The sequence below is a fragment of the Zingiber officinale genome, chromosome 8A (assembly GCF_018446385.1).
Source record: "Zingiber officinale cultivar Zhangliang chromosome 8A, Zo_v1.1, whole genome shotgun sequence".
NCBI lineage: Eukaryota > Viridiplantae > Streptophyta > Magnoliopsida > Zingiberales > Zingiberaceae > Zingiber > Zingiber officinale.
The window spans coordinates 35,098,378-35,117,999 of record NC_056000.1 but is presented as its reverse complement, the minus strand read 5'-3'; the positions used below and the strand labels follow the sequence as shown (position 1 = coordinate 35,117,999).

Below are 19,622 nucleotides of genomic sequence, written 5' to 3'. Positions count from 1 at the left end.
GTCCCCGGATGAAAAAGTCAACATCGGTTGACTTTAGGCTCTGGGGCACCCGGAGCAGTCCGGGGCGCCCGGAGCAATCCGGGGCACCCGGAGCAGCCCGGGGCGCCCGGAACCCTTCTGGGCGTCGGGACCTGATTTGTTGACCAGATCGCGTCAAACGCGATCTGAACGTTGGGGATAAAGTTTTATCCTCCCAGAGCGCTCGGAACCCCTTCCAGGAGCCCCGACCAAGGCTATAAATATAGCCTTGGTCCAGAAGCTTTTCATCAATTCAGAGCATTTCATTTCCAAACACTTGTACGCTTTAGTTGTAGTGAAGCTTCTGTTTTTGTGCTTCAACGTTGTAAGAGGCTTCTCCGCCTGAAGGAGATTGATAGTGCGCTTTATCATTTCCTTGGATTAACAACCTCCCCGATTGTAACCAAGTAAACAATTGTGCCTCTTTCTTTTCTGCTTTTAATTTACTGCTTTACTTTATTTATGCAAGTGTTAGCTTAAAGAGTTCGAGGAAGGATTGTTTGTTTTTGTGTTTACAGGGCTATCCAACAACCCCCTCCTAACCGGCCGCAATGGTCCTACACCTCCAAGCTGGTCAACTCGACCATTTGAGCACAGATAGAGTTTTATCCACTTGACTTGGTTAGAGGCACCTTGGACCTTATTGGAGGTGTCTTGGACCTTCGAGATAGGATTTCCAAGAGCTATTTAAAGCCCCTGGAGCTAGGAAATATTCATTCATTCAAGCAATCAAATTTGTAATCAATTCCTAGCAACTAGTGAGCGTTCAAAGTGTAAAAAGGCTTCTCCACCTACAGTGAAGGTGACTCTGTTAGTGGAGCTGTTCAACCGCCTTGGATTAACAACCGTTTTGGTTGTAACCAAGTCAATTTCTGGTCTCCCTTTCTTTTATGTTATTTCATTATTTTTATAGTTGCTATTATTTTAAGTTGAAAGCCTTGAGGAGGGTATAATCTTATTTTGCAGGCAATTTACCTCCCTCTTGCCAGCCCCGCTGTACCAACATTCAGTTTGATCCGGTAGTAAGAGTGGGCCTCCCCCCCCCCTTTTTTCTTGCAAAGTCAACGCCAAGGGGAAGTCACCGGAACAGCCGCCCACCCAGAGGAGAGTGTGGTCCGACCGGACGGACGGCCGTAGACGGCCGGTCCGATTGGACTGTCGGCCGGTCGATGGAATCGAGTACCTGGAGGGGTCCGGCCGGCTCGCACTTATAGTTGGGAGGCACCCTGTCAAATCGGGGTTCCGACGCTCAGTTAAAAAGGTCATGGACCGAGCTGACCTTTTGACCGACCGCAGTCATAAAGCACCCCTGTTTGTTAGTCTCCACAAAGCACAAGTAAACCATTGCGGATGTCCGGTCGGATGTTTAGGTATCCGTCCGCTCGGACTACAAGTTTGGAGCAAAGGAAAAGGCCAGAGGATTTCTTTCTTTGACAACCTGTAGGTTTCACGTGTGTGCCATGCTCCAAATCTTGTGACAGGGGATTCTGCTGTCCCATCGAGGGCATGCTTTGACTGTAGCGATATGGGTCAGGTAAACTTTCTGACAGCCGCGTACCTAGGAAAGGACAGAGGACACTTATGCACTTCGGGATTCCGCTGTCCCATCGAGGGCATGCTCTGACTGTAGCGATATGGGTCAGGTAAGCTTTCTGACAGCCGCATACCTAGGAAAGGACAGAGGACACTTATGCACTTCGGTACGCGTGCCCAAACTTGACACCGCTCTATATAAAGAACCTCAGGTTTCACCGGCAGGAGGATTCTGGTAGGTACTCTGAGACTTCTGGAGCCACCTTGTTCATCGTGATTTACCTGACTTGAGCGTCGGAGGGTCGTCGCTGGGAATCCCCTTCCCGGCTCGACTTCTGTGCAGGATAGCCGGAGCATCTCGACACTAGTTGGAGATCTACATCAGCGGGCCTTGGAGCGCCACGTGCCCAGCGTCTGTTGACTTCTGGTTCAGACAGGATCAAATTGGCGCCGTCTGTGGGAACGCTCCTGCATCCGATCGGGGACAATGGACGAGGCTGGACGACAACACACGGTGACGCTTTCAATAGAGGAACTCGACGCCCTGGTCGAGATAAGGGCCGCCAAACTCATGGAGCAAAAACAAAAAGCATCCGCCGAGCGGGCGGAGCAACAAGCGACATCTGCGTCTGGTGGCCGAGCGGAAGCACCTCAAGCCACCGTCGCATTCCACCGAGCCTTGTTTCGCACTCCTGAAGCCGCACCAGCTCGAAGAGATAGAGGCTCCTCTTCAGATGAAATGCCAAGGCGGGATGACAGAAAAGGGAAAGCCCCCCGGGCAGACTCATCTCCCGAGCGGACCAATCGCCAATTCTCGGAAGATATTTTACGAGACCCTCTGCCCAAGCACTACGTGCCTCCGACGATCGGCGAATACAATGGAACAACGGACCCGGATGATCATCTGGGTAAGTTTGATAATACAGCCACGCTCCATCAATACACCGATGGAGTGAAGTGCCGCGTCTTTCTTACCACTCTCTCGGGATCGGCTCAACGGTGGTTCCGTAGGCTGCCGGACGGATCCATCACAAGCTTCAAGGACTTCCGAACGGCCTTCCTCCACCACTTCGCTAGCAGTCGGCGTTATCAGAAAACAAGTGTTAGCTTGTTCGCCATCAAGCAAGAACCAAAAGAATCGCTTCGAGCTTACATCCAGCGATTCAACCAAGTGGCGATGGACATCCCAACGGCCACATCGGAGACGATGATGAACGCCTTCACACAAGGCCTTGTGGATGGGGACTTCTTCCGGTCGCTCATCCGAAAGCCGCCCCGAGACTATGATCACATGCTACATCGGGCCAACAAATACATAAACGTGGAAGAAGCGCAAGCCGCTCGGAAAAAGGAAACTCCAGCCGAGCGCGCACCTGTTCATACCGCTCAGCAGCCACCCAGAGGACCGAGGGCCGAAGCAATTCGATCCCCTCACGTCAGATCGCACGTACAAGAAGTGGCTGCCGCTCGGCCCAAGCCAAAGAAGAGGTGGACCCCTATGTTCTGCAAATTCCACCAAATGGATACGCACAACACGAGGGATTGCCGAAGCCTTCCCTTTGTGTCCAATCCTGTTCCCCGGAGAGCCGAACGACGGTCTCCTCCCCTCGACAGGAGGCAAAGGACCCAGGAAGCCGACCGGACCCGCATAGAGAGGCGACATCACCAGATGTCCGATCGGCATAGATCCCCAAGACAGGAGAGTCGCCGGACGTCCAGAGAACGGTCCCGACCGCCCACTCGGGAGGAGGAAAATAGGAGCAATACTTCCCGGGACGAGATCAACGTTATTGCTGGCGGACCGACCGGAGGAGATTCCAACCGAGCCCGAAAGGCGGCCGTCCGGCAGCTGCAGATCCACACGGTCGGCTGTAGCCAAGAGCGGGCAAGTGGACCGGAAATCACTTTCGGGCCTGGAGACTTGGAAGGAGTAGAAGTGCCCCATGACGACGCGCTGCTCATTAAAGCGGTAATAGCAAATTACACTATTCATCGCATATTCGTTGACACAGGGAGCTCGGTCAACATCATATTCAAGAAGGCGTTCGATCAGCTGCAAATTGATCGAGCCGAGCGCTCGAGGAACGAAGGCCCCGCGCCGTTCGGCCGGAGGTAAATGGGTCGAGCCAAACGCTCGAAGATCGAAGGCCCCATGCCATTCGGACGGAGGTATATTATCCGAGCCAAAATACTCGATGAAGTAGATCCTGAGCCGTGCGGCCAGGAGGGCATTATCCAAGCTGGGGGAAAGGCAAAGAGCTACGCCGAACGGAAGTGTCAAAATTAGCCTTAACGGCCGTCTAGCCCAGACGTTAAACCGTAGAGCCGCGCCGACCGGCTATAAATATCCGCGCCGACGAGCACCGTCGTTAAAGATCAAGAGACGAGCCGGCGTCTATAAACCCTCCGAGCGGAAGACCGACGAGCACCGTCGTTAAAGATCGAGAGCCGCGCCGACCGGCTATAAATATCCGCGCCGACGAGCACCGTCGTTAAAGATCAAGAGACGAGCCGGCGTCTATAAACCCTCCGAGCGGAAGACCGACGAGCACCGTCGTTAAAGATCGAGAGCCGCGCCGTCCGGCTATAAATATCCGCGCCGACGAGCACCGTCGTTAAAGATCAAGAGACGAGCCGGCGTCTATAAACCCTCCGAGCGGAAGACCGACGAGCACCGTCGTTAAAGATCGAGAGCCGCGCCGTCCGGCTATAAATATCCGCGCCGACGAGCACCGTCGTTAAAGATCAAGAGACGAGCCGGCGTCTATAAACCCTCCGAGCGGAAGACCGACGAGCACCGTCGTTAAAGAGCGAGAGCCCGCCGACCGGCTATAAATATCCGCGCCGACGAGCACCGTCGTTAAAGATCAAGAGACGAGCCGGCGTCTATAAACTCTCCGAGCGGAAGACCGACGAGCACCGTCGTTAAAGATCGAGAGCCACGCCGTCCGGCTATAAATAATCGCGCCGACGAGCTCCGTCGTTAAAAATCGAGAGACGAGTCGGCGTCTATAAATAATCCGAGCAGGCCAACCGTCGAGCTCCGAGGTTGAACATCGAGAGGTTCGGATCGTCTCATAACCAGCGATTCTTGGTAGCAACACAGAATTATGTGCGGCCGAACGGAAGAGCTGGAGAAAATACTCCAGCTATTCTCCAAAGGTGTGATGTGACAGGAGATGAGCGGACAGCACAAGTGTTAGCAAGGGGACAGTGCAAGAAGATAAAATACACGAAAGGAAAGCATTTCATTAAAATTAAAACCTTAGGCCGAGTGGCCTAAATACAAAAAGGTTCATGATCAGCCGAGCGGCTAAATTACAAGAATTACTCGATGTAGTCGTAGAGGTCCCTCGGAATATTGCTCAGAAGCTCCACCTGATCACCGGCCGGAATATTGGTGGACTCCGGAAGAAGGCCCTTCGACTTCAGATAGGTCATAGTAGCCGTAATGGCCAAGTCGAAAGCCGAGTACATCCGCTCGCAAATTTTCTCCGAGAACTCGGGCGATCGGATGTGGCTTTGTCGGAGAGCGGCGACTCGGCTCGGCATCCTGGTATTCTTTGAAGGTTGCCTGGGAGCTTGTGAGGGCCTCATTCAGACGTTCGATCTTCTCCGCATCAGCCGAGCGGCCTGCCTTCTCCCGATCGAGCTGCTCCGTCAGCTCTTTTATCTTCGACTCCAGGCCCCGGGCCTCCACGTTTTTCTTCTCCAGATCGGAGATGGCTGTGTTCTTCCGAGTGGTGGCAAGAGTTATCTTTGTGTCAAGCGACTTGACCTGTCGCTCGGACTCGGCTAGGGCGTGGGCCTGGTCAGCTGTTTTCTTCTGCTCAGCAGCCAACAGAGTTTGAGCTGTCTTCAGCTCTTTTTGCAGCTCAGAGTAGGAAGGTCCTTGGGAGCCGCTCGGACCACCTGCCGCCCGCAGTTGCCTTATCTCCTCGTCCGCCATAGCCAGACGGCTGGAAACGGCTATCTCTTCCACCCACCTCTGAAACGAGAAGGCGCAGTTGTTAGAAGCCGAGCGGAAATATTTTAGGCAAAACAAAAAACAAAAAACAACGAAGAACTTACCCCCGTAGCCGCTTGCATGTGGCTGTTGGCTAAGTTCTGGAGAGGGATCAGTGCTACGCGCGCCCGAGCGGCTCGGGCACGGTTGTCCGGTCACTCCGGCAGCAACTCTTCAGTAGGGAGATGAAGAGTAGCCCGTACTGTGCGGCCATGACCAGGGATCGCGGCGGGAAGCAGGCGGAAGGACGCTAACTGGAACGGCCTCAAGAGGGTCCACTGGCGCTTCCAGTCGAGAGGGGGTCTGATCGAATGAAATGGTCTCGACCACTGGCGCCTTCCCGCGAGCGCTTGTAGTAGCCCGAGCGGAGGGCTGAACGGCGGAAGTAGCTGAGCGGAGAGGGGTCTCCACTCGGCGCCTCTTTTGTTGAAGAGGTCGCTCTCCTCCCGGAACGGACCCTTCCTCCGGAACGGAAGGTTCTTGGCTAGGAGTAGCTCCAGCCGCTGGCTCTGGGAGAGAAGCCTGAGCGGCCGATTCAGCTGTGCCGCTTTCTCCTTCGTTGAAGCCGACCGGTTGAATGCCAAAGCGCCGCTGCCTTTCTCTTTAGAACGCCGGCCATCACCGAGTCCATGACGATGTCAGCTGCAGGAAGAGAAAAAGAAATCAGTTAGCAATTAAAGCAAGTGCCAAAGCAAAGTTCTTACCGAAGCCGGTCGGAAGTGGGGTCCGTATAGGACTCAGCCCAAAAATGTACATCACTCCCTCGTGAAGAAGCTTGTTGATGTCAAGCCGTAGACCGGCTAGTACATTTGCGGCGTGAAGATAATCCGGTCGGGTCTTGAATTTCTTCAGTTCGGGAGGGGGAGGTAGACTGACTTGCCACTGGGTCGGAAAGTTTGGCTGACTGGGCATGCGGATATAGAAATAATAGTCCTTCCAATGTTTATTGGAAGTGGGTAGTTTATTGAAGAAGACCAGACCGGGCCGAGCTTGGAACATAAAGGTGCCCGGCTCAGCTTGCTTAGGATAATAGAAGTAAAAGAAGACCTCCGGTCGGAGGGGGATGTTGTGAATCTTAAACAAAACGACAACGCCGCAGAGCAGACGAAAGGTATTTGGTACTAAACTTCCGAGCGGCACGCTAAAATAGTTACAAACGTCTACTATAAAAGGATGTACGGGGAACCGCAGACCGGCGATGAATTGGTCGCGAAAGACACAGAAACCGCCACGCGGTGGTCTGTGAGGCCGAGCGGCAGGACCAGCTAGGCGAACTTCGATATCCTCGGGGATTTCGAAATTGTCAGCCAAAATATCAAAATCCCGTTGTTCGAAACGAGATCGCATGGTAGTATACCATGGGCCTAAGGATTGTTCTTCGGGATGAGAAGAACTGGCCATGATCGGGATAGAAGAAATCAAAAAGGAAGTTTCAAAGACGAGGAAATGGAGTTTCAAAAACTAGAGCAGAAGTGCGAATTGGATATCGGAAAGGAAAAAGGAAAGATCTAAAACCTTACTGGGGGAAGAGGGATCGAAGAAAGGCGCCGGATAGCGTCAAAGGGCAGAAGCGAGATCGCCGGAGCTCCAGAGCGCAGAGAGCAACAGTAGAGGTGACGGAGGCGTGTGAAGGTGAGGAGGAAATGAAGAATTTATAGGGTGAGGGCCGGGCGGCCTCCACCGTCGGATCCAGGTCACGGGAATCAAAGCATACATCTAGCCGTATATTTCGAATTGCTTCGGTCACATCAAAATATCACGCTGCCGCCTCCGTATTCCGAGGGCATCGCTCCACGTGGCAGTCAATCGTTCGGAGCATTTAATGAAGGTATGATCAACCTTGATGGCGAAGATTGGCGCAGAACGCGAGGAGATCCGGTGAAGGCCATCACTGACTCATTCAAGGACATCTCTACGGCTGACCGGGCGGAGAATACCATCATGAATGAGCCGTTCGGCTAGACTCACAGTCCAGTCAGTCGGACTATGCGCCTCCTTCGACTAGACTTGAAGGGAAGGCAAGTGATCCGGTAGTAAGAGTGGGCCCCCCCTTTTTCTTGCAAAGTCAACGCCAAGTGGAAGTCACCGGAACAGCCACCCACCCAGAGGAGAGTGTGGTCCGACCGGACGGACGGCCGTAGACGGCCGGTTCGATTGGACTGCCGGCCGGCCGATGGAATCGAGTACCTGGAGGGGTCCGGCCGGCTAGCACTTATAGTTGGGAGGCACCCTGTCAAATCGGGGTTCCGACGCTCAGTTAAAAAGGTCATGGACCGAGCTGACCTTTTGACCGACCACAGTCATAAAGCACCCCTGTTTGTTAGTCTCCACAAAGCACAAGTAAACCATTGCGGATGTCCGGTCGGATGTTTAGGTATCCGTCCGCTCGGACTACAAGTTTGGAGCAAAGGAAAAGGTCAGAGGATTTCTTTCTTTGACAACCTGTAGGTTTCACGTGTGTGCCATGCTCCAAATCTTGTGACAGGGGATTCTGCTGTCCCATCGAGGGCATGCTTTGACTGTAGCGATATGGGTCAGGTAAACTTTCTGACAGCCGCGTACCTAGGAAAGGACAGAGGACACTTATGCACTTCGGGATTCCGCTGTCCCATCGAGGGCATGCTCTGACTGTAGCGATATGGGTCAGGTAAGCTTTCTGACAGCCACATACCGAGGAAAGGACAGAGGACACTTATGCACTTCGGTACGCGTGCCCAAACTTGACACCGCTCTATATAAAGAACCTCAGGTTTCACCGGCAGGAGGATTCTGGTACGTACTCTGAGACTTCTGGAGCCACCTTGTTCATCGTGATTTACCTGACTTGAGCGTCGGAGGGTCGTCGCTGGGAATCCCCTTCCCGGCTCGACTTCTGTGCAGGATAGCCGGAGCATCTCGACACTAGTTGGAGATCTACATCAGCGAGCCTTGGAGCGCCACGTGCCCAGCGTCTGTTGACTTCTGGTTCGGACAGGATCACAGTTCCTATGGATTTATGAGGTTTCAAGGAGTTAAAATATGCTATCAATTGTTTATTTCGGCTTCTCGGAGATGCTATAATATAATAAGAAAGAATCTGTAAAAAATTTCACGTTGGACCTTAAACATGTATCAGAAGTTAATTCTTTTCCTCTATCAAATATCGACAACTAGTCAATGCTTATTTACTAGGGTTGTACATCAATTATCAGTCTTCATGTTCATCTTTCAATAACATATTGATTATTACTTTAACTCGGGATGAAAGTGAACAGATCTATTATGCTACACAATTTTTTTAGCAACACAACAAAAGCAACATTTGCTAAGATAGCAGGCATAGGTGAGGAGCATAAGATGTTGATCCTCTTTCACTAACGAACTTTGAGGAAGAATCATAATACAGTAAATATGTATCAGCAAGGATAAAAATCACAACACAGTAATCATGAAGATTTTTTCATATTACATTATATCACCTCCGAGAAGCTGAAATAAACAATTGATAGTATATTTTAACTCCTTGAAACCTCATAAATCCATAGGAACTGAAATGGGTGCAATCTGAGGTCTCTAGGTCTATCAGTGAGTTTCGGTCAAAACCCACTGATGAACTTAAAGACCTCAGATTGCACTCATTTCAAGTCCTGTGAATTTCTGAGATTACAAGGAATCGAATGGTGTCATCCATTGCATATTTTGACTGATCCAGAGGTGTTAAAGTGTTATAGAAAAAATCAGCTAAAACAATCCAACATAGGTCTGATATGGTTTATATCAAGCCCAACGTGGGCCTAATATAAACCATATCAGGCCCAACGTGGGCATGATATAAACCATATCAGGCCTATTGATGTTGTACACCTACGAAAACTGCAGAGGATTTGCCAAAAACTATGCTAACAAGATTGGTGTGCAGCACAATAAAACCAGCTCTTATATAATCTTTTAATGACACCAACCACTCTTTGTGTTGGAGTAAATTTCCATGGCATTCCATCAGCAACATCAACATTAAACTGAACAATCACATCCCTGTCAACTTAACTATTTCTTTTACATTTAAGCTTTCATTTACAACATTGTTGCATGCCCAACTTAACTATTTCTTTTTTCTTATCATTAATGTTTGACTAAATAAATCCCCATTCTAATTAACTTAAAATCTTTAATTTCCTATGATCTGAGTTTACTTCAACTAAATTCACCGATTAGCAAAATATGCTCATGATACACATCAAGGGGTTTAACATTAACAATCTAGTAAGTCTGCTTAGTACTAATGTAAAGAACTAAAAGAAAAATGGCATAAGCATACAGTTGGAAGCACTCAACAATTCACTTTTTTTTTTCCCTTTTTTCTTTTTTGAAGTTTTAACACCAGTAATATACAGTTGAAGCATACTGTATTGGACACAAGCATACAGTTGAAGCATACATCACTAGTCCGAAGGTGTTAAAATGTTATAAAAAAATAAATTAAAATAGCCTAACGTGGGTCTGATATGAAACCATATCAGGCCCACCATGGGTCTGATATGGTTCCATATCAGGCCCATTGATGTTACACACCTAAGAAAACTACAAAGGGTTTGTCAAAAACTGCAGAGGGAATTCGAGGTGATCATTCTTTCCTTATCTTTAGAAAACTACAATTGAGGTAGTTGTTGTTCATTGATAGATTGATTTTAGAAGAATTAAATAAGAAAACTATTTATTTTCCTATAGAATAGTTCTCCTTAGTTCTGAATAAGTTTGGAAAGCATAGTAGATCAAGTTAGTTTTGTTAATCAATTTTTTTTTCAAAATTTTGGTGATTAATAAAATGTCTAATGATTGGAAGATATTCTTCTTATATGAATAAAATTCACAAATTGTTTAATAATAGATCACATGAATGATTCATTATCAAAATTCAAGAGTTAATTTGAGAGGAAAATAAGCAGGGAAACAAAGATTTCTGGAATCAATTAAGATTTTATAATAGAGAATTAACTAGATATGCTATTTATTTAATTTGGCAACTCATCAAGAAATGCCAAGAAAATAATAGTATTTGGATATATGCACATGGTTTGTTTTGTTTACAAAGAATTTATTTGTGTTGGATCTGAGTAAAGGAATATGTGTTAAAACTTCAAAAAAAAGAAAAAAAAAATGAATTGTTGAGTGCTTTCAACTGTATGCTTATGTCATTTTTCTTTTAGTTCTTTACATTAGTACTAAGCAGACTTACTAGATTGTTAATGTTAAACCCTTTGATGTGTATCATCTGCTGAGCATATTTTGCTAATCGATGAATTTAGATGAAGTAAACTCAAACCATAGGAAATTAAAGATTTTAAGTTAATTAGAATGAGGATTTATTTAGTCAAACATTAATGATAAGAAAAAAAGAAATAATTAAGTTGGACATGCAACAGTGTTGTAAATGAAAGCTTAAATGTAAAAGAAATAGCTAAGTTGGCAGGGATGTGATTGTTCAGTTTAATGCTGATGTTGCTGATGGAATGCCATGGAAATTTACTCCAACACAAAGAGAGGTTGGTGTCACTAAAAGATTGTATAAGAGCTGGTTTTATTATGCTACACACCAATCCTGTTAGCATAGTTTTTGGCAAACCCTATGCAGTTTTCGTAGGTGTGCAGCATCAATGGGCCTGATATGGTTTATATCAGGCTCATGTTTTGTTTTAACTGATTTTTTCTATAACACTTTAACACTTCCGGATCAGTCAAAATATGCAATGGACGACACCATTCAATTCCTTGCAACCTCAGAAATTCACAGGACTTAAAATGGTGCAATCTGAGGTCTCTAGGTCCATCAGTGGGTTTTGATCGAAACTCACTGATAGACCTAGAGACCTCAGATTGCACCCATTTCAATTCCTATGGATTTATGAGATTTCAAGGAATTAAAATATGCTATCAATTGTTTATTTCGACTTCTCGGAGGTGATATAATGTAATATGGAAAAATCTCCATGATTACTGTGTTGTGATTTTTATCTTTGCTGATACATATTTACTGTATTATGATTCTTCCTCAAAGTTCGTTAGTGAAAGAGGATCAGCATCTTATGCTCCTCACCTATGCCTGCTATCTTAGCAAATGTTGCTTTTGTTGTGTTGCTAAAAAATTATGTAGCATAATAGATCTGTTCATTTTCATCCCAAGTTAAAGTAATAATCAATATGTTATTGAAAGATGAACTTGAAGACTAATAATTGATGTACAACCCTAGTAAATAAGCATTGACTAGTTGTTGATATCTGATAGAGGAAAAGAATTAACTTCTGATATATGTTTAAGGTCCAACGTGAAAATTTGTATAGATTCTTTCTTATTATATTATATCACCTCCGAAAAAGTCGAAATAAACAATTGATAACATATTTTAACTCCTTGAAATCTCATAAATCCATAGGAACTGAAATGGGTGCAATCTGAGGTCTCTAGGTCCATCGGTGGGTTTCGATCAAAACACACTGATGGACCTAAAGACCACAGATTACATTCATTTCAAGTCCTGTGGATTTATGAGCTTGTAAGGAATCAAATGGTGCAATCCATTGCATATTTTGACTAATTCGGAGGTGTTAAAATGTTATAGAAAAAATCAACTAAAACAATCCAACATGGGCCTGATATGGTTCATACCAGGCCACGTTGGGCCTGATATGGAACCATATCAGGCCCAACGTTCATATCAGGTCCACATTAGGTTGTTTTAACCGATTCTTTTGATCATATTTTAACACCTTCGGAGAAGTCAAAATATGAAATGGACAGTACCGTTGGACTCCTTGCAGTCTCAGAAATCTATAGGACCTGAAATGAGTCTAATCCGAGGTATCTAGGTTCATCAGTGGGTTTTGTTAAAATGTTATTAAAGAAAGCACGTTAAACTCTAATCCCGTGAGCCTGATATAAAATAATATCAAGCACATGTTATGCTTTGCATGCATGCATATCTCCCAAAGAGTGAGGAAGGAGAAGATGGAAGGAAAGAGAAGAGAGGATGCGTGCATTGAAGAGAGGGAAGAGAAAAAAAAATTGCATGAAAAAAAAAGGAAAGAGATTGACAAATGATTGAGGGGTAGAATGGAAAGAATAAAAACTTGAGTGTGCTATTTGATAAATATCAAAGTATGATACGTCTTTTGATCAATTCATAACTCTAAGTACATCTTTTGATAAATTGTCGGAAAAAAAAACTTGTGCAATTTTTTTTTGGGGGGTCATAAAAGCTTTGTGGAGATGATAAGTGACAGAATGAGTTGCCTTTCACAATGCTTTTGCAAGTTCTATCACGTTGGTGTGATATGTTGTTGTGATCTTTCGTTGTTTAATTGGCCTTTCACTTTGCTTATAATTTTGAAACTCAATAAAACTAAAGCCTCATATTTGATTTCTTTTTTTTAAAAAAAAATAGTAATATTTTATGAGTATTATTAGTTTTGTTTCTTTTAAATAAAACAATTGTTAATTTTCTATGAAAAATAAAGCTCTTTGTGGAGATGATAAGTGACAGAATGAGTTGCCTTTCACAAAGCTTTTGCAAGTTCTATCACGTTGTTGTGATCTTTCGTTGTTTAATTGGCCTTTCACTTTGCTTATAATTTTGAAAGTCAATAAAACTAAAGCCTCATATTTGATTTCTTTTTTAAAAAAAAAAATTAATATTTTATGAGTATTATTATAGTTTTGTTTCTTTTAAATAAAACAATTATTAATTTTCTATGAAAAATAAAGTTCTTTTTGCACAACAGAATAGATGTTTTATATTAAAATAATTTAAAATAAATAATCGTACAACAAATCCATTGTCGTCTAGTCCGGTTAGGATACCTGGCTTTCACCCAGGCGACCCGGGTTCAAATCCCGGCAATGGAATTTTTGTTTTTTCCTGTGATTATTCTAACGATTTCATTTTCTCCGAAGATAAAAAATAAAGAAATTGCAAATTTTATTTTTAAAAATAGCTCAAACATTAAAAAGATAAATTACAAATGTTATACTAGATTTTTTAAAAATAATTCATTTGAGAAACATATACAGGATTTATACATAAAAGTATTTTAAAGTCTTAACACCTTTGAATTTATTAATGGTGTAAAGATTTATGTATTTATATTTTAAAATTTTGAAATTTTATTTTTTACAAAATAAAACTAAAAATAAAAACAATTTCACGAACTACTATATCTCAAATACTATATGAAACTCTCCTAATATAACAATTCCACAAAGCATTTTATTTCCAAAGTTTCTTCAACTCAAGTTTTTTTGACAGCAAGAAAAATAACATACCATTCCAACTCTTACAACTTTTTACCAATATATATATATATATATATATATATATATATATATATATATATATATATATATATATATATATATATATATATATAATTTGTCAGATAGACAAACCGATAAAGGCCAACTTTTTTCAGAATTAATCAACTGAAACCCGGACACCTACATCACCAAAAATAAATAATAATACCGAATTGTTTGATCCTTGTTGAAAAGGTCTTGCCAGTAGTTATTCTCTATGACACAAGAATCTCTGAATAACTCTTATTTGAGAGGAAAAAGCAAAGAACAAAACTGCCTGAGAAAACACTATGAAGTTATGAACTATATCCATTGGAGCCTCTTTTGTTCTAATGCTTCTCATCCTTGGGAATGTCTTTCTTCACTGCCTGAGAATCCAATTCCTTTGGTGCAGATCGTTCCATGGATCTGTAGAAGATAGATGATGTATAACGTAAAGGCAGAGACCAGAAACACAACGATAAATGGAAACATTTTCATTAAACTATAAAGGGAGATTGAGCATTAGAACCTCCATGATGCACTTAAATGAATCATTAGAGGGCACTATTCAGAATTGTCATGCACAACTTTACTAGTGTGTCAAAAACCAGAGGCAGTCATATAAACAATTGGTTTTAGGTGGAAAATATAATAAAGATATTTCTTGTTTGTTGTCAACAAACCCAAAATATATAGTTATAGTGAAGTGAATGTTACTTCCAACTCTAGACACAACTTTGCAATTTAAACTTATCTCTTCATCAATTTCATCTCAAGTTTCTGTGCGATTTAATGGTTTAATTCTAATGTTGCATCAGTTGATTGATATCATAGTTGAATTCTTAACTGATTCAATGTTTGATATTTCTATTACACTACACTAATGCCACCGACCCTCCTTCTGTCATTGGCCACCCTCACTATGTGCACCAACATCAAAGAGATTCCTCTATGTACTCATTTCCCAACTGCATTGCATCTGTCTTCTGCCAGTGCAATTCCAAGCAACATTGTTCCCACACCTAGTGCCATTGATTTGCATTGCAAAATTCCATGCTGGCTGTTTGACCACACCTTGATCATGGTATTCCTTCCACAATTACTACTGCAAACCACAATGCGCACCCCCACAGAATTGGTCAGCACCATTGAAGGCCTGAATCATCACCACCGTCATGCTCCATCTTCCATTGTATGTGATGCCATCAACCCCCAAGAAGCACAACATCCCAATCTTCGACTTTTTCCCAGCCTCTATCACTGTGATCTGCATCACCCATGACATCCCAACCTGTCTTTTCCCTATGCAACATCTCAAGATGATCTCCTGGCATCACCATCCCTACACAGATTCTCTGAGGCCACAGTCTGTTATCACGCTAGCTGTGACCACCATCGGCCACATCTTCCTCATCCTGACAGCACCAACTCTTGTCCTGATTCATCCGACATGTCTGTTCCAGCAAGCGTATTCTATGCCATCCTTACAGAGAAGGCAAAGCCTGTGTCCATCTGTGTAGCCAGAAACCAAATCTATATTATATTCAAGTAAATCCAGCATTTAAAAAAAAGGAGAGGGGAGGTTGTGGATTTGGAATCTAATTCAAGGCTTGGGTCTAGTCCAAGGGTAGATCTAATCTAACTAAAGTTTTGTTAGGAAATTGCAAGGAGAAGCCTAACCACTATCATCGAACTCAATCTTATGACAACTTCAAAATTGGATTCTATTCACATAAGCTTGGCAAAATTGCAACCACTGTTTGGAAATTGCTTTTGTTTATTCAGTTGAAAGTAAAAAAGTCCATTAACAATAAATATTTCAAACTCTCAATCCTTCTGAGGCTATAAAGGCATGTTAATCAAAAAACATGCTTTGCATTCTTAACACTATCATCGAACTCAATCTTATGAACTCAATCTTATGACAACTTCAAAATTGGATTCTATTCACATAAGCTTGGCAAAATTGCAACCACTCTTTGGAAATTGCTTTTGTTTATTCAGTTGAAAGTAAAAAAGTCCATTAACAATAAATATTTTAAACTCTCAATCCTTCTGAGGCTATAAAGGCATGTTAATCAAAAAACATGCTTTGCATTCTTATAAAATGTGTCTCAAACAAATTTAAAGTTGTCAATGAAGTTGTTAACTGCAACGTGCAAAACATGGCATTACGATTGGCATCTAGAAGGGAGATGACAAACACCAAAGGTACCATATTTCGACATCTAGAAATATGATTAACCTACCTAATTTTAAATATATGGTCCAAATATCTAAACATGGAGTGATGACTTATATGTGAAAACCTATCTCGTATTCAGAAGAAACCTAAAGGAACCTCACAGCTCAACTGGTAATCGATCAAGCAAAGAAGCAATCAGCAAATATATATGCACATAGACAACCATTTTAATAATCTGTTTCAGGAATCAAATTATATTAAGGAAAACAGTTGGTTCCGAGTGCCTATGTTTCCAAAGCTGCATTTTTTTTCCTTACTTGGAAGCGGAGGCGGATTCTTCTTCGAGCCACTGGCGGATGTGGCGCACGTTGCGTCGGAAGATGGAGGCAGACTGCTTCACGTCGCTTCGGAGGAGGAGGACGGCGGCGGTTACACCCACTACCGTCACGATGAAGTTGGTCAGCGCCATCGTCCCACTGCTCTCAAATGAGCTACGAAACCCTAACTGAACTTGAACTGAGATTCAACCACCGATATAGATGTATTATATCACGATTTATGAACGGAACGGTCATTGTATCAAGCACATAACTGTGACAATGATTTAAACCGGTTTATTGATACCGTTATTTGATCCTCATTGGAAGCACGCTGTCTCTCGCTCTCTCTCGATGTTGAACGGCGTCTCCATCTCAGTCTCCGAAGACGACGGCGATGTCGCGGGGAGGACGCGAGCCCGTGCCCGCTACAAGCGCAAAAAGCCGTGGCCCGGATGGCGTCGCGAGTTCTTCCGGCGGGTGGTGAGGACCGCGATCCGATGCTGGCGTGTGCTGCTGTTCCTCCCAGCCTTCGTTCTTCTCCTCGAGATCATGCGGGTAGGGAAGAAGCTTTCCGACGAAGATCGACCCAATCTGACCGCTTCCGCCAAGGAGGAAGAGTCTCCGCGGAACCTTAATCGCCTCGATCCGATGACCAGAGTCGTTCACGGCGTCAGAGAGCGTATGCTTCTTGAAGTCTCTTCATTTCCCGCGATAAAATCCAGATCTTTGCATACTTTTCTTCGTAATTATTCCATTTAGGAGATGCTTCGATGAAAATTTTGATCTTGCAATGAACCAGAAAATTGACAAATTCCCTATAACAATGCGAAAGAATCAACAAATTGCTCTCTTTTTTTTGTTAGCATGTAGTCCATCCATTGAAATGCCTGCACACCACGAAATCATACATGGGCGATTGTATCTCCATAATCCTCATCATTCTGGGATGTCTTTGATTTAGTGTTCGCCATGAGTTGTCAAATTTAGATCTGTCACTAATATTCATTCTCTTGATTTGGCAGCCTGTCTTAAGATCCTTGATCCAGAGCAGATTGAAAATTTAGGGTTTCCTGCATCTGCAGAAGTAGATTTCCCTGCCAAGAGATTGCTATATAAAGTAGATTCAGGTGAACACCATGTTGAAGGCAATGTTACATTTCTGCAGAACAATGGCACTGGAAGGTTTAATTCGTTTACTGGATATCAAACACTCGACGAAAGAGAACAAAGTTTCAAGGTCTTATTCTACTCCCTAGTAATCTTCAGTGTTTAATGATGATACTTCCAGTTTGCATTCCCTGTTCTTCCACTATTATATGAGAGGTTACTTTCTACTTCCTCCATTACATTTTAAACACGTATTAAACAAGTCGAACTAAGTGAAGCTCTTTCTTCAATCTCTCAGCTTGACAAATCATTACCGAGCTTGAGCTTGATTCAGCTAGAAGTTTGCTCTTCTAAATTTTGCCAAGCTCAAGGATGTGTCTAACTCGTTTCGGTAACTAAATGAATTGTGCTTATTTAGGTATCTAAACAAACTCAAACTCAACTGTGTTGGAATTCAACACAAACATAAGTGATAGCTCAAAACCTCTCTCCATGTTACATCAAGGCTTATTTAGGCATCGAGCTTGAACTTATCTTGCAACTCATGTCACATTGAACTTAAAAATCAGCTTATTGATGTTTGGATATGTAGGCTTGATGAAAAGATTTATATTTAATGCAATTCATGAGCTTATAAGGGACAAGTTTGTTATTAAGAAATTGTAACTCTGCTCACGAGGTTACATAAGAAGAATTATGTTTTAGTCTAAGACTCATTTAGGAATTGGCAACTAAGATATTGTATCGTGCTCAAACTAGTTTTTGGTGAGGTGGCTCATTAGCAGCTAGGCTCAAACTGTTTAGTGTTTGTATGTCATATTTACTTTTTGCACATTCTTGTTTCAGGTTAATGAAACTGCTGTCGTGCATTGTGGCTTTTACAGTGAAAAAGGAGGCTTTAAAATTTCTGGTGTCGACAAAGATTACATGCAAACATGCAAAGTAGCAGTCTCAACTTGTGCATTTGGCGGAGGGGATGATCTGTTCCAACCTATAGGAATGACAAATGCATCACTTGAGAAGGTTTGGGTCGTGAAAATGTTTCTTACACAGGACAATTTTCTGTATTCTTGGAATCAATTATCGATCCACTTCACGTGCAGGTTTGCTATGTGGCATTCTGGGATGACATTACTCTTTCGTCTCAGGAAAAGAATGGGAAAGTAATTGGTGAAGACCACATGATCGGTAAGTGGCGCATTGTGGTTGTCAAGGATCTTCCTTTTTCGGATCAACGGTTGAATGGAAAAATACCCAAGGTACTAAGTGGTAATTCATAAACAAATAAATTCACTTCTCATTGGTCAGTTTGGCCAGATAATGGTTTTGTCTGAGAATATACTGCATTTACATTGCATCTACGAGATCTGTATGTTAATCACCCATTGTTTGCTTCAGATGTTGAGCCATCGACTTTTCCCTAACACAAGGTTTTCAATTTGGGTCGACTCAAAATCCCAATTTCGAAGGGATCCAATAGGTGTACTTGAAGCTTTACTTTGGCGCACTAATTCTATGCTTGCCATTTCTGAACATGGAGCTCGTAGCAGCCTGTACGATGAGGCAAAGGCTGTTGTAAAGAAACACAAAGCCACACCAGAGGAAGTGGAGATTCAACTGCGTCAGTATCAACTAGATGGTATTCCCGACGAGAAGAGACTGTATGGAAAGAAAGGTCTGCTCCTACCCATAACTATAAATGACTACTGATAACTTCAACGCGTCAAATTGTGAAGTGATTGGTGATTACTGATAATGTCATCACTTTGCAGCTCTTGCTGAAGCATCAGTCATAGTGAGGGAGCACACTCCGTTGACAAACATGTTCATGTGTCTCTGGTTCAATGAGGTCGTTCGATTCACCTCAAGAGATCAACTCAGCTTCCCCTATGTCCTCCGACGTTTAAAAATCCCTCGACTAAATATGTTTCCCGTATGTACCAGAAAGGACCTTGTAAACAGTATCGGGCATACACACAAGGTGAAACCTCTTGTAAGGCAAACCAGTTAATCCTTCAATGCTTAAATAGGCAACTCACACTCATCACAATTCTTTTCGAGTCATCTCCTTAACTGAAACTGGAAGAGGTGATTTGGACATAGTTAGAACTGTAAAAATAGTGATAATTATTTCATTCTTTTAGT

General features: G+C 43.3%; 2 protein-coding genes and 1 non-coding gene across 3 annotated transcripts; 2 read left to right on the top strand and 1 right to left on the bottom strand.

Annotated features, from left to right (window-relative positions):
- Nucleotides 1-13,362: 13,362 nt before the first annotated feature.
- On the top strand, nucleotides 13,363-13,436 carry TRNAE-UUC. The gene has a single exon. It is a non-coding gene; the product is annotated as a tRNA-Glu (tRNA).
- A 543-nt stretch (nucleotides 13,437-13,979) lies between these two features.
- On the bottom strand, nucleotides 13,980-16,816 carry LOC122008437. The gene is made up of 3 exons (XM_042564164.1): nucleotides 16,675-16,816; nucleotides 16,368-16,566; nucleotides 13,980-14,291 (listed from the first exon to the last, which is right to left on the bottom strand). Exons 2-3 carry the CDS (start codon nucleotides 16,517-16,519, stop codon nucleotides 14,213-14,215), a joined length of 231 nt encoding a protein of 76 aa, XP_042420098.1. The 5' UTR covers nucleotides 16,520-16,566; nucleotides 16,675-16,816; the 3' UTR covers nucleotides 13,980-14,212.
- Nucleotides 16,722-19,521, top strand: LOC122008435 (probable hexosyltransferase MUCI70). Its single transcript, XM_042564161.1, has 6 exons — nucleotides 16,722-17,049; nucleotides 17,393-17,607; nucleotides 18,324-18,500; nucleotides 18,581-18,736; nucleotides 18,876-19,152; nucleotides 19,250-19,521. Exons 1-6 carry the CDS (start codon nucleotides 16,722-16,724, stop codon nucleotides 19,486-19,488), a joined length of 1,392 nt encoding a protein of 463 aa, XP_042420095.1. The 3' UTR covers nucleotides 19,489-19,521.
- The last annotated feature ends 101 nt before the right edge of the window (nucleotides 19,522-19,622 follow it).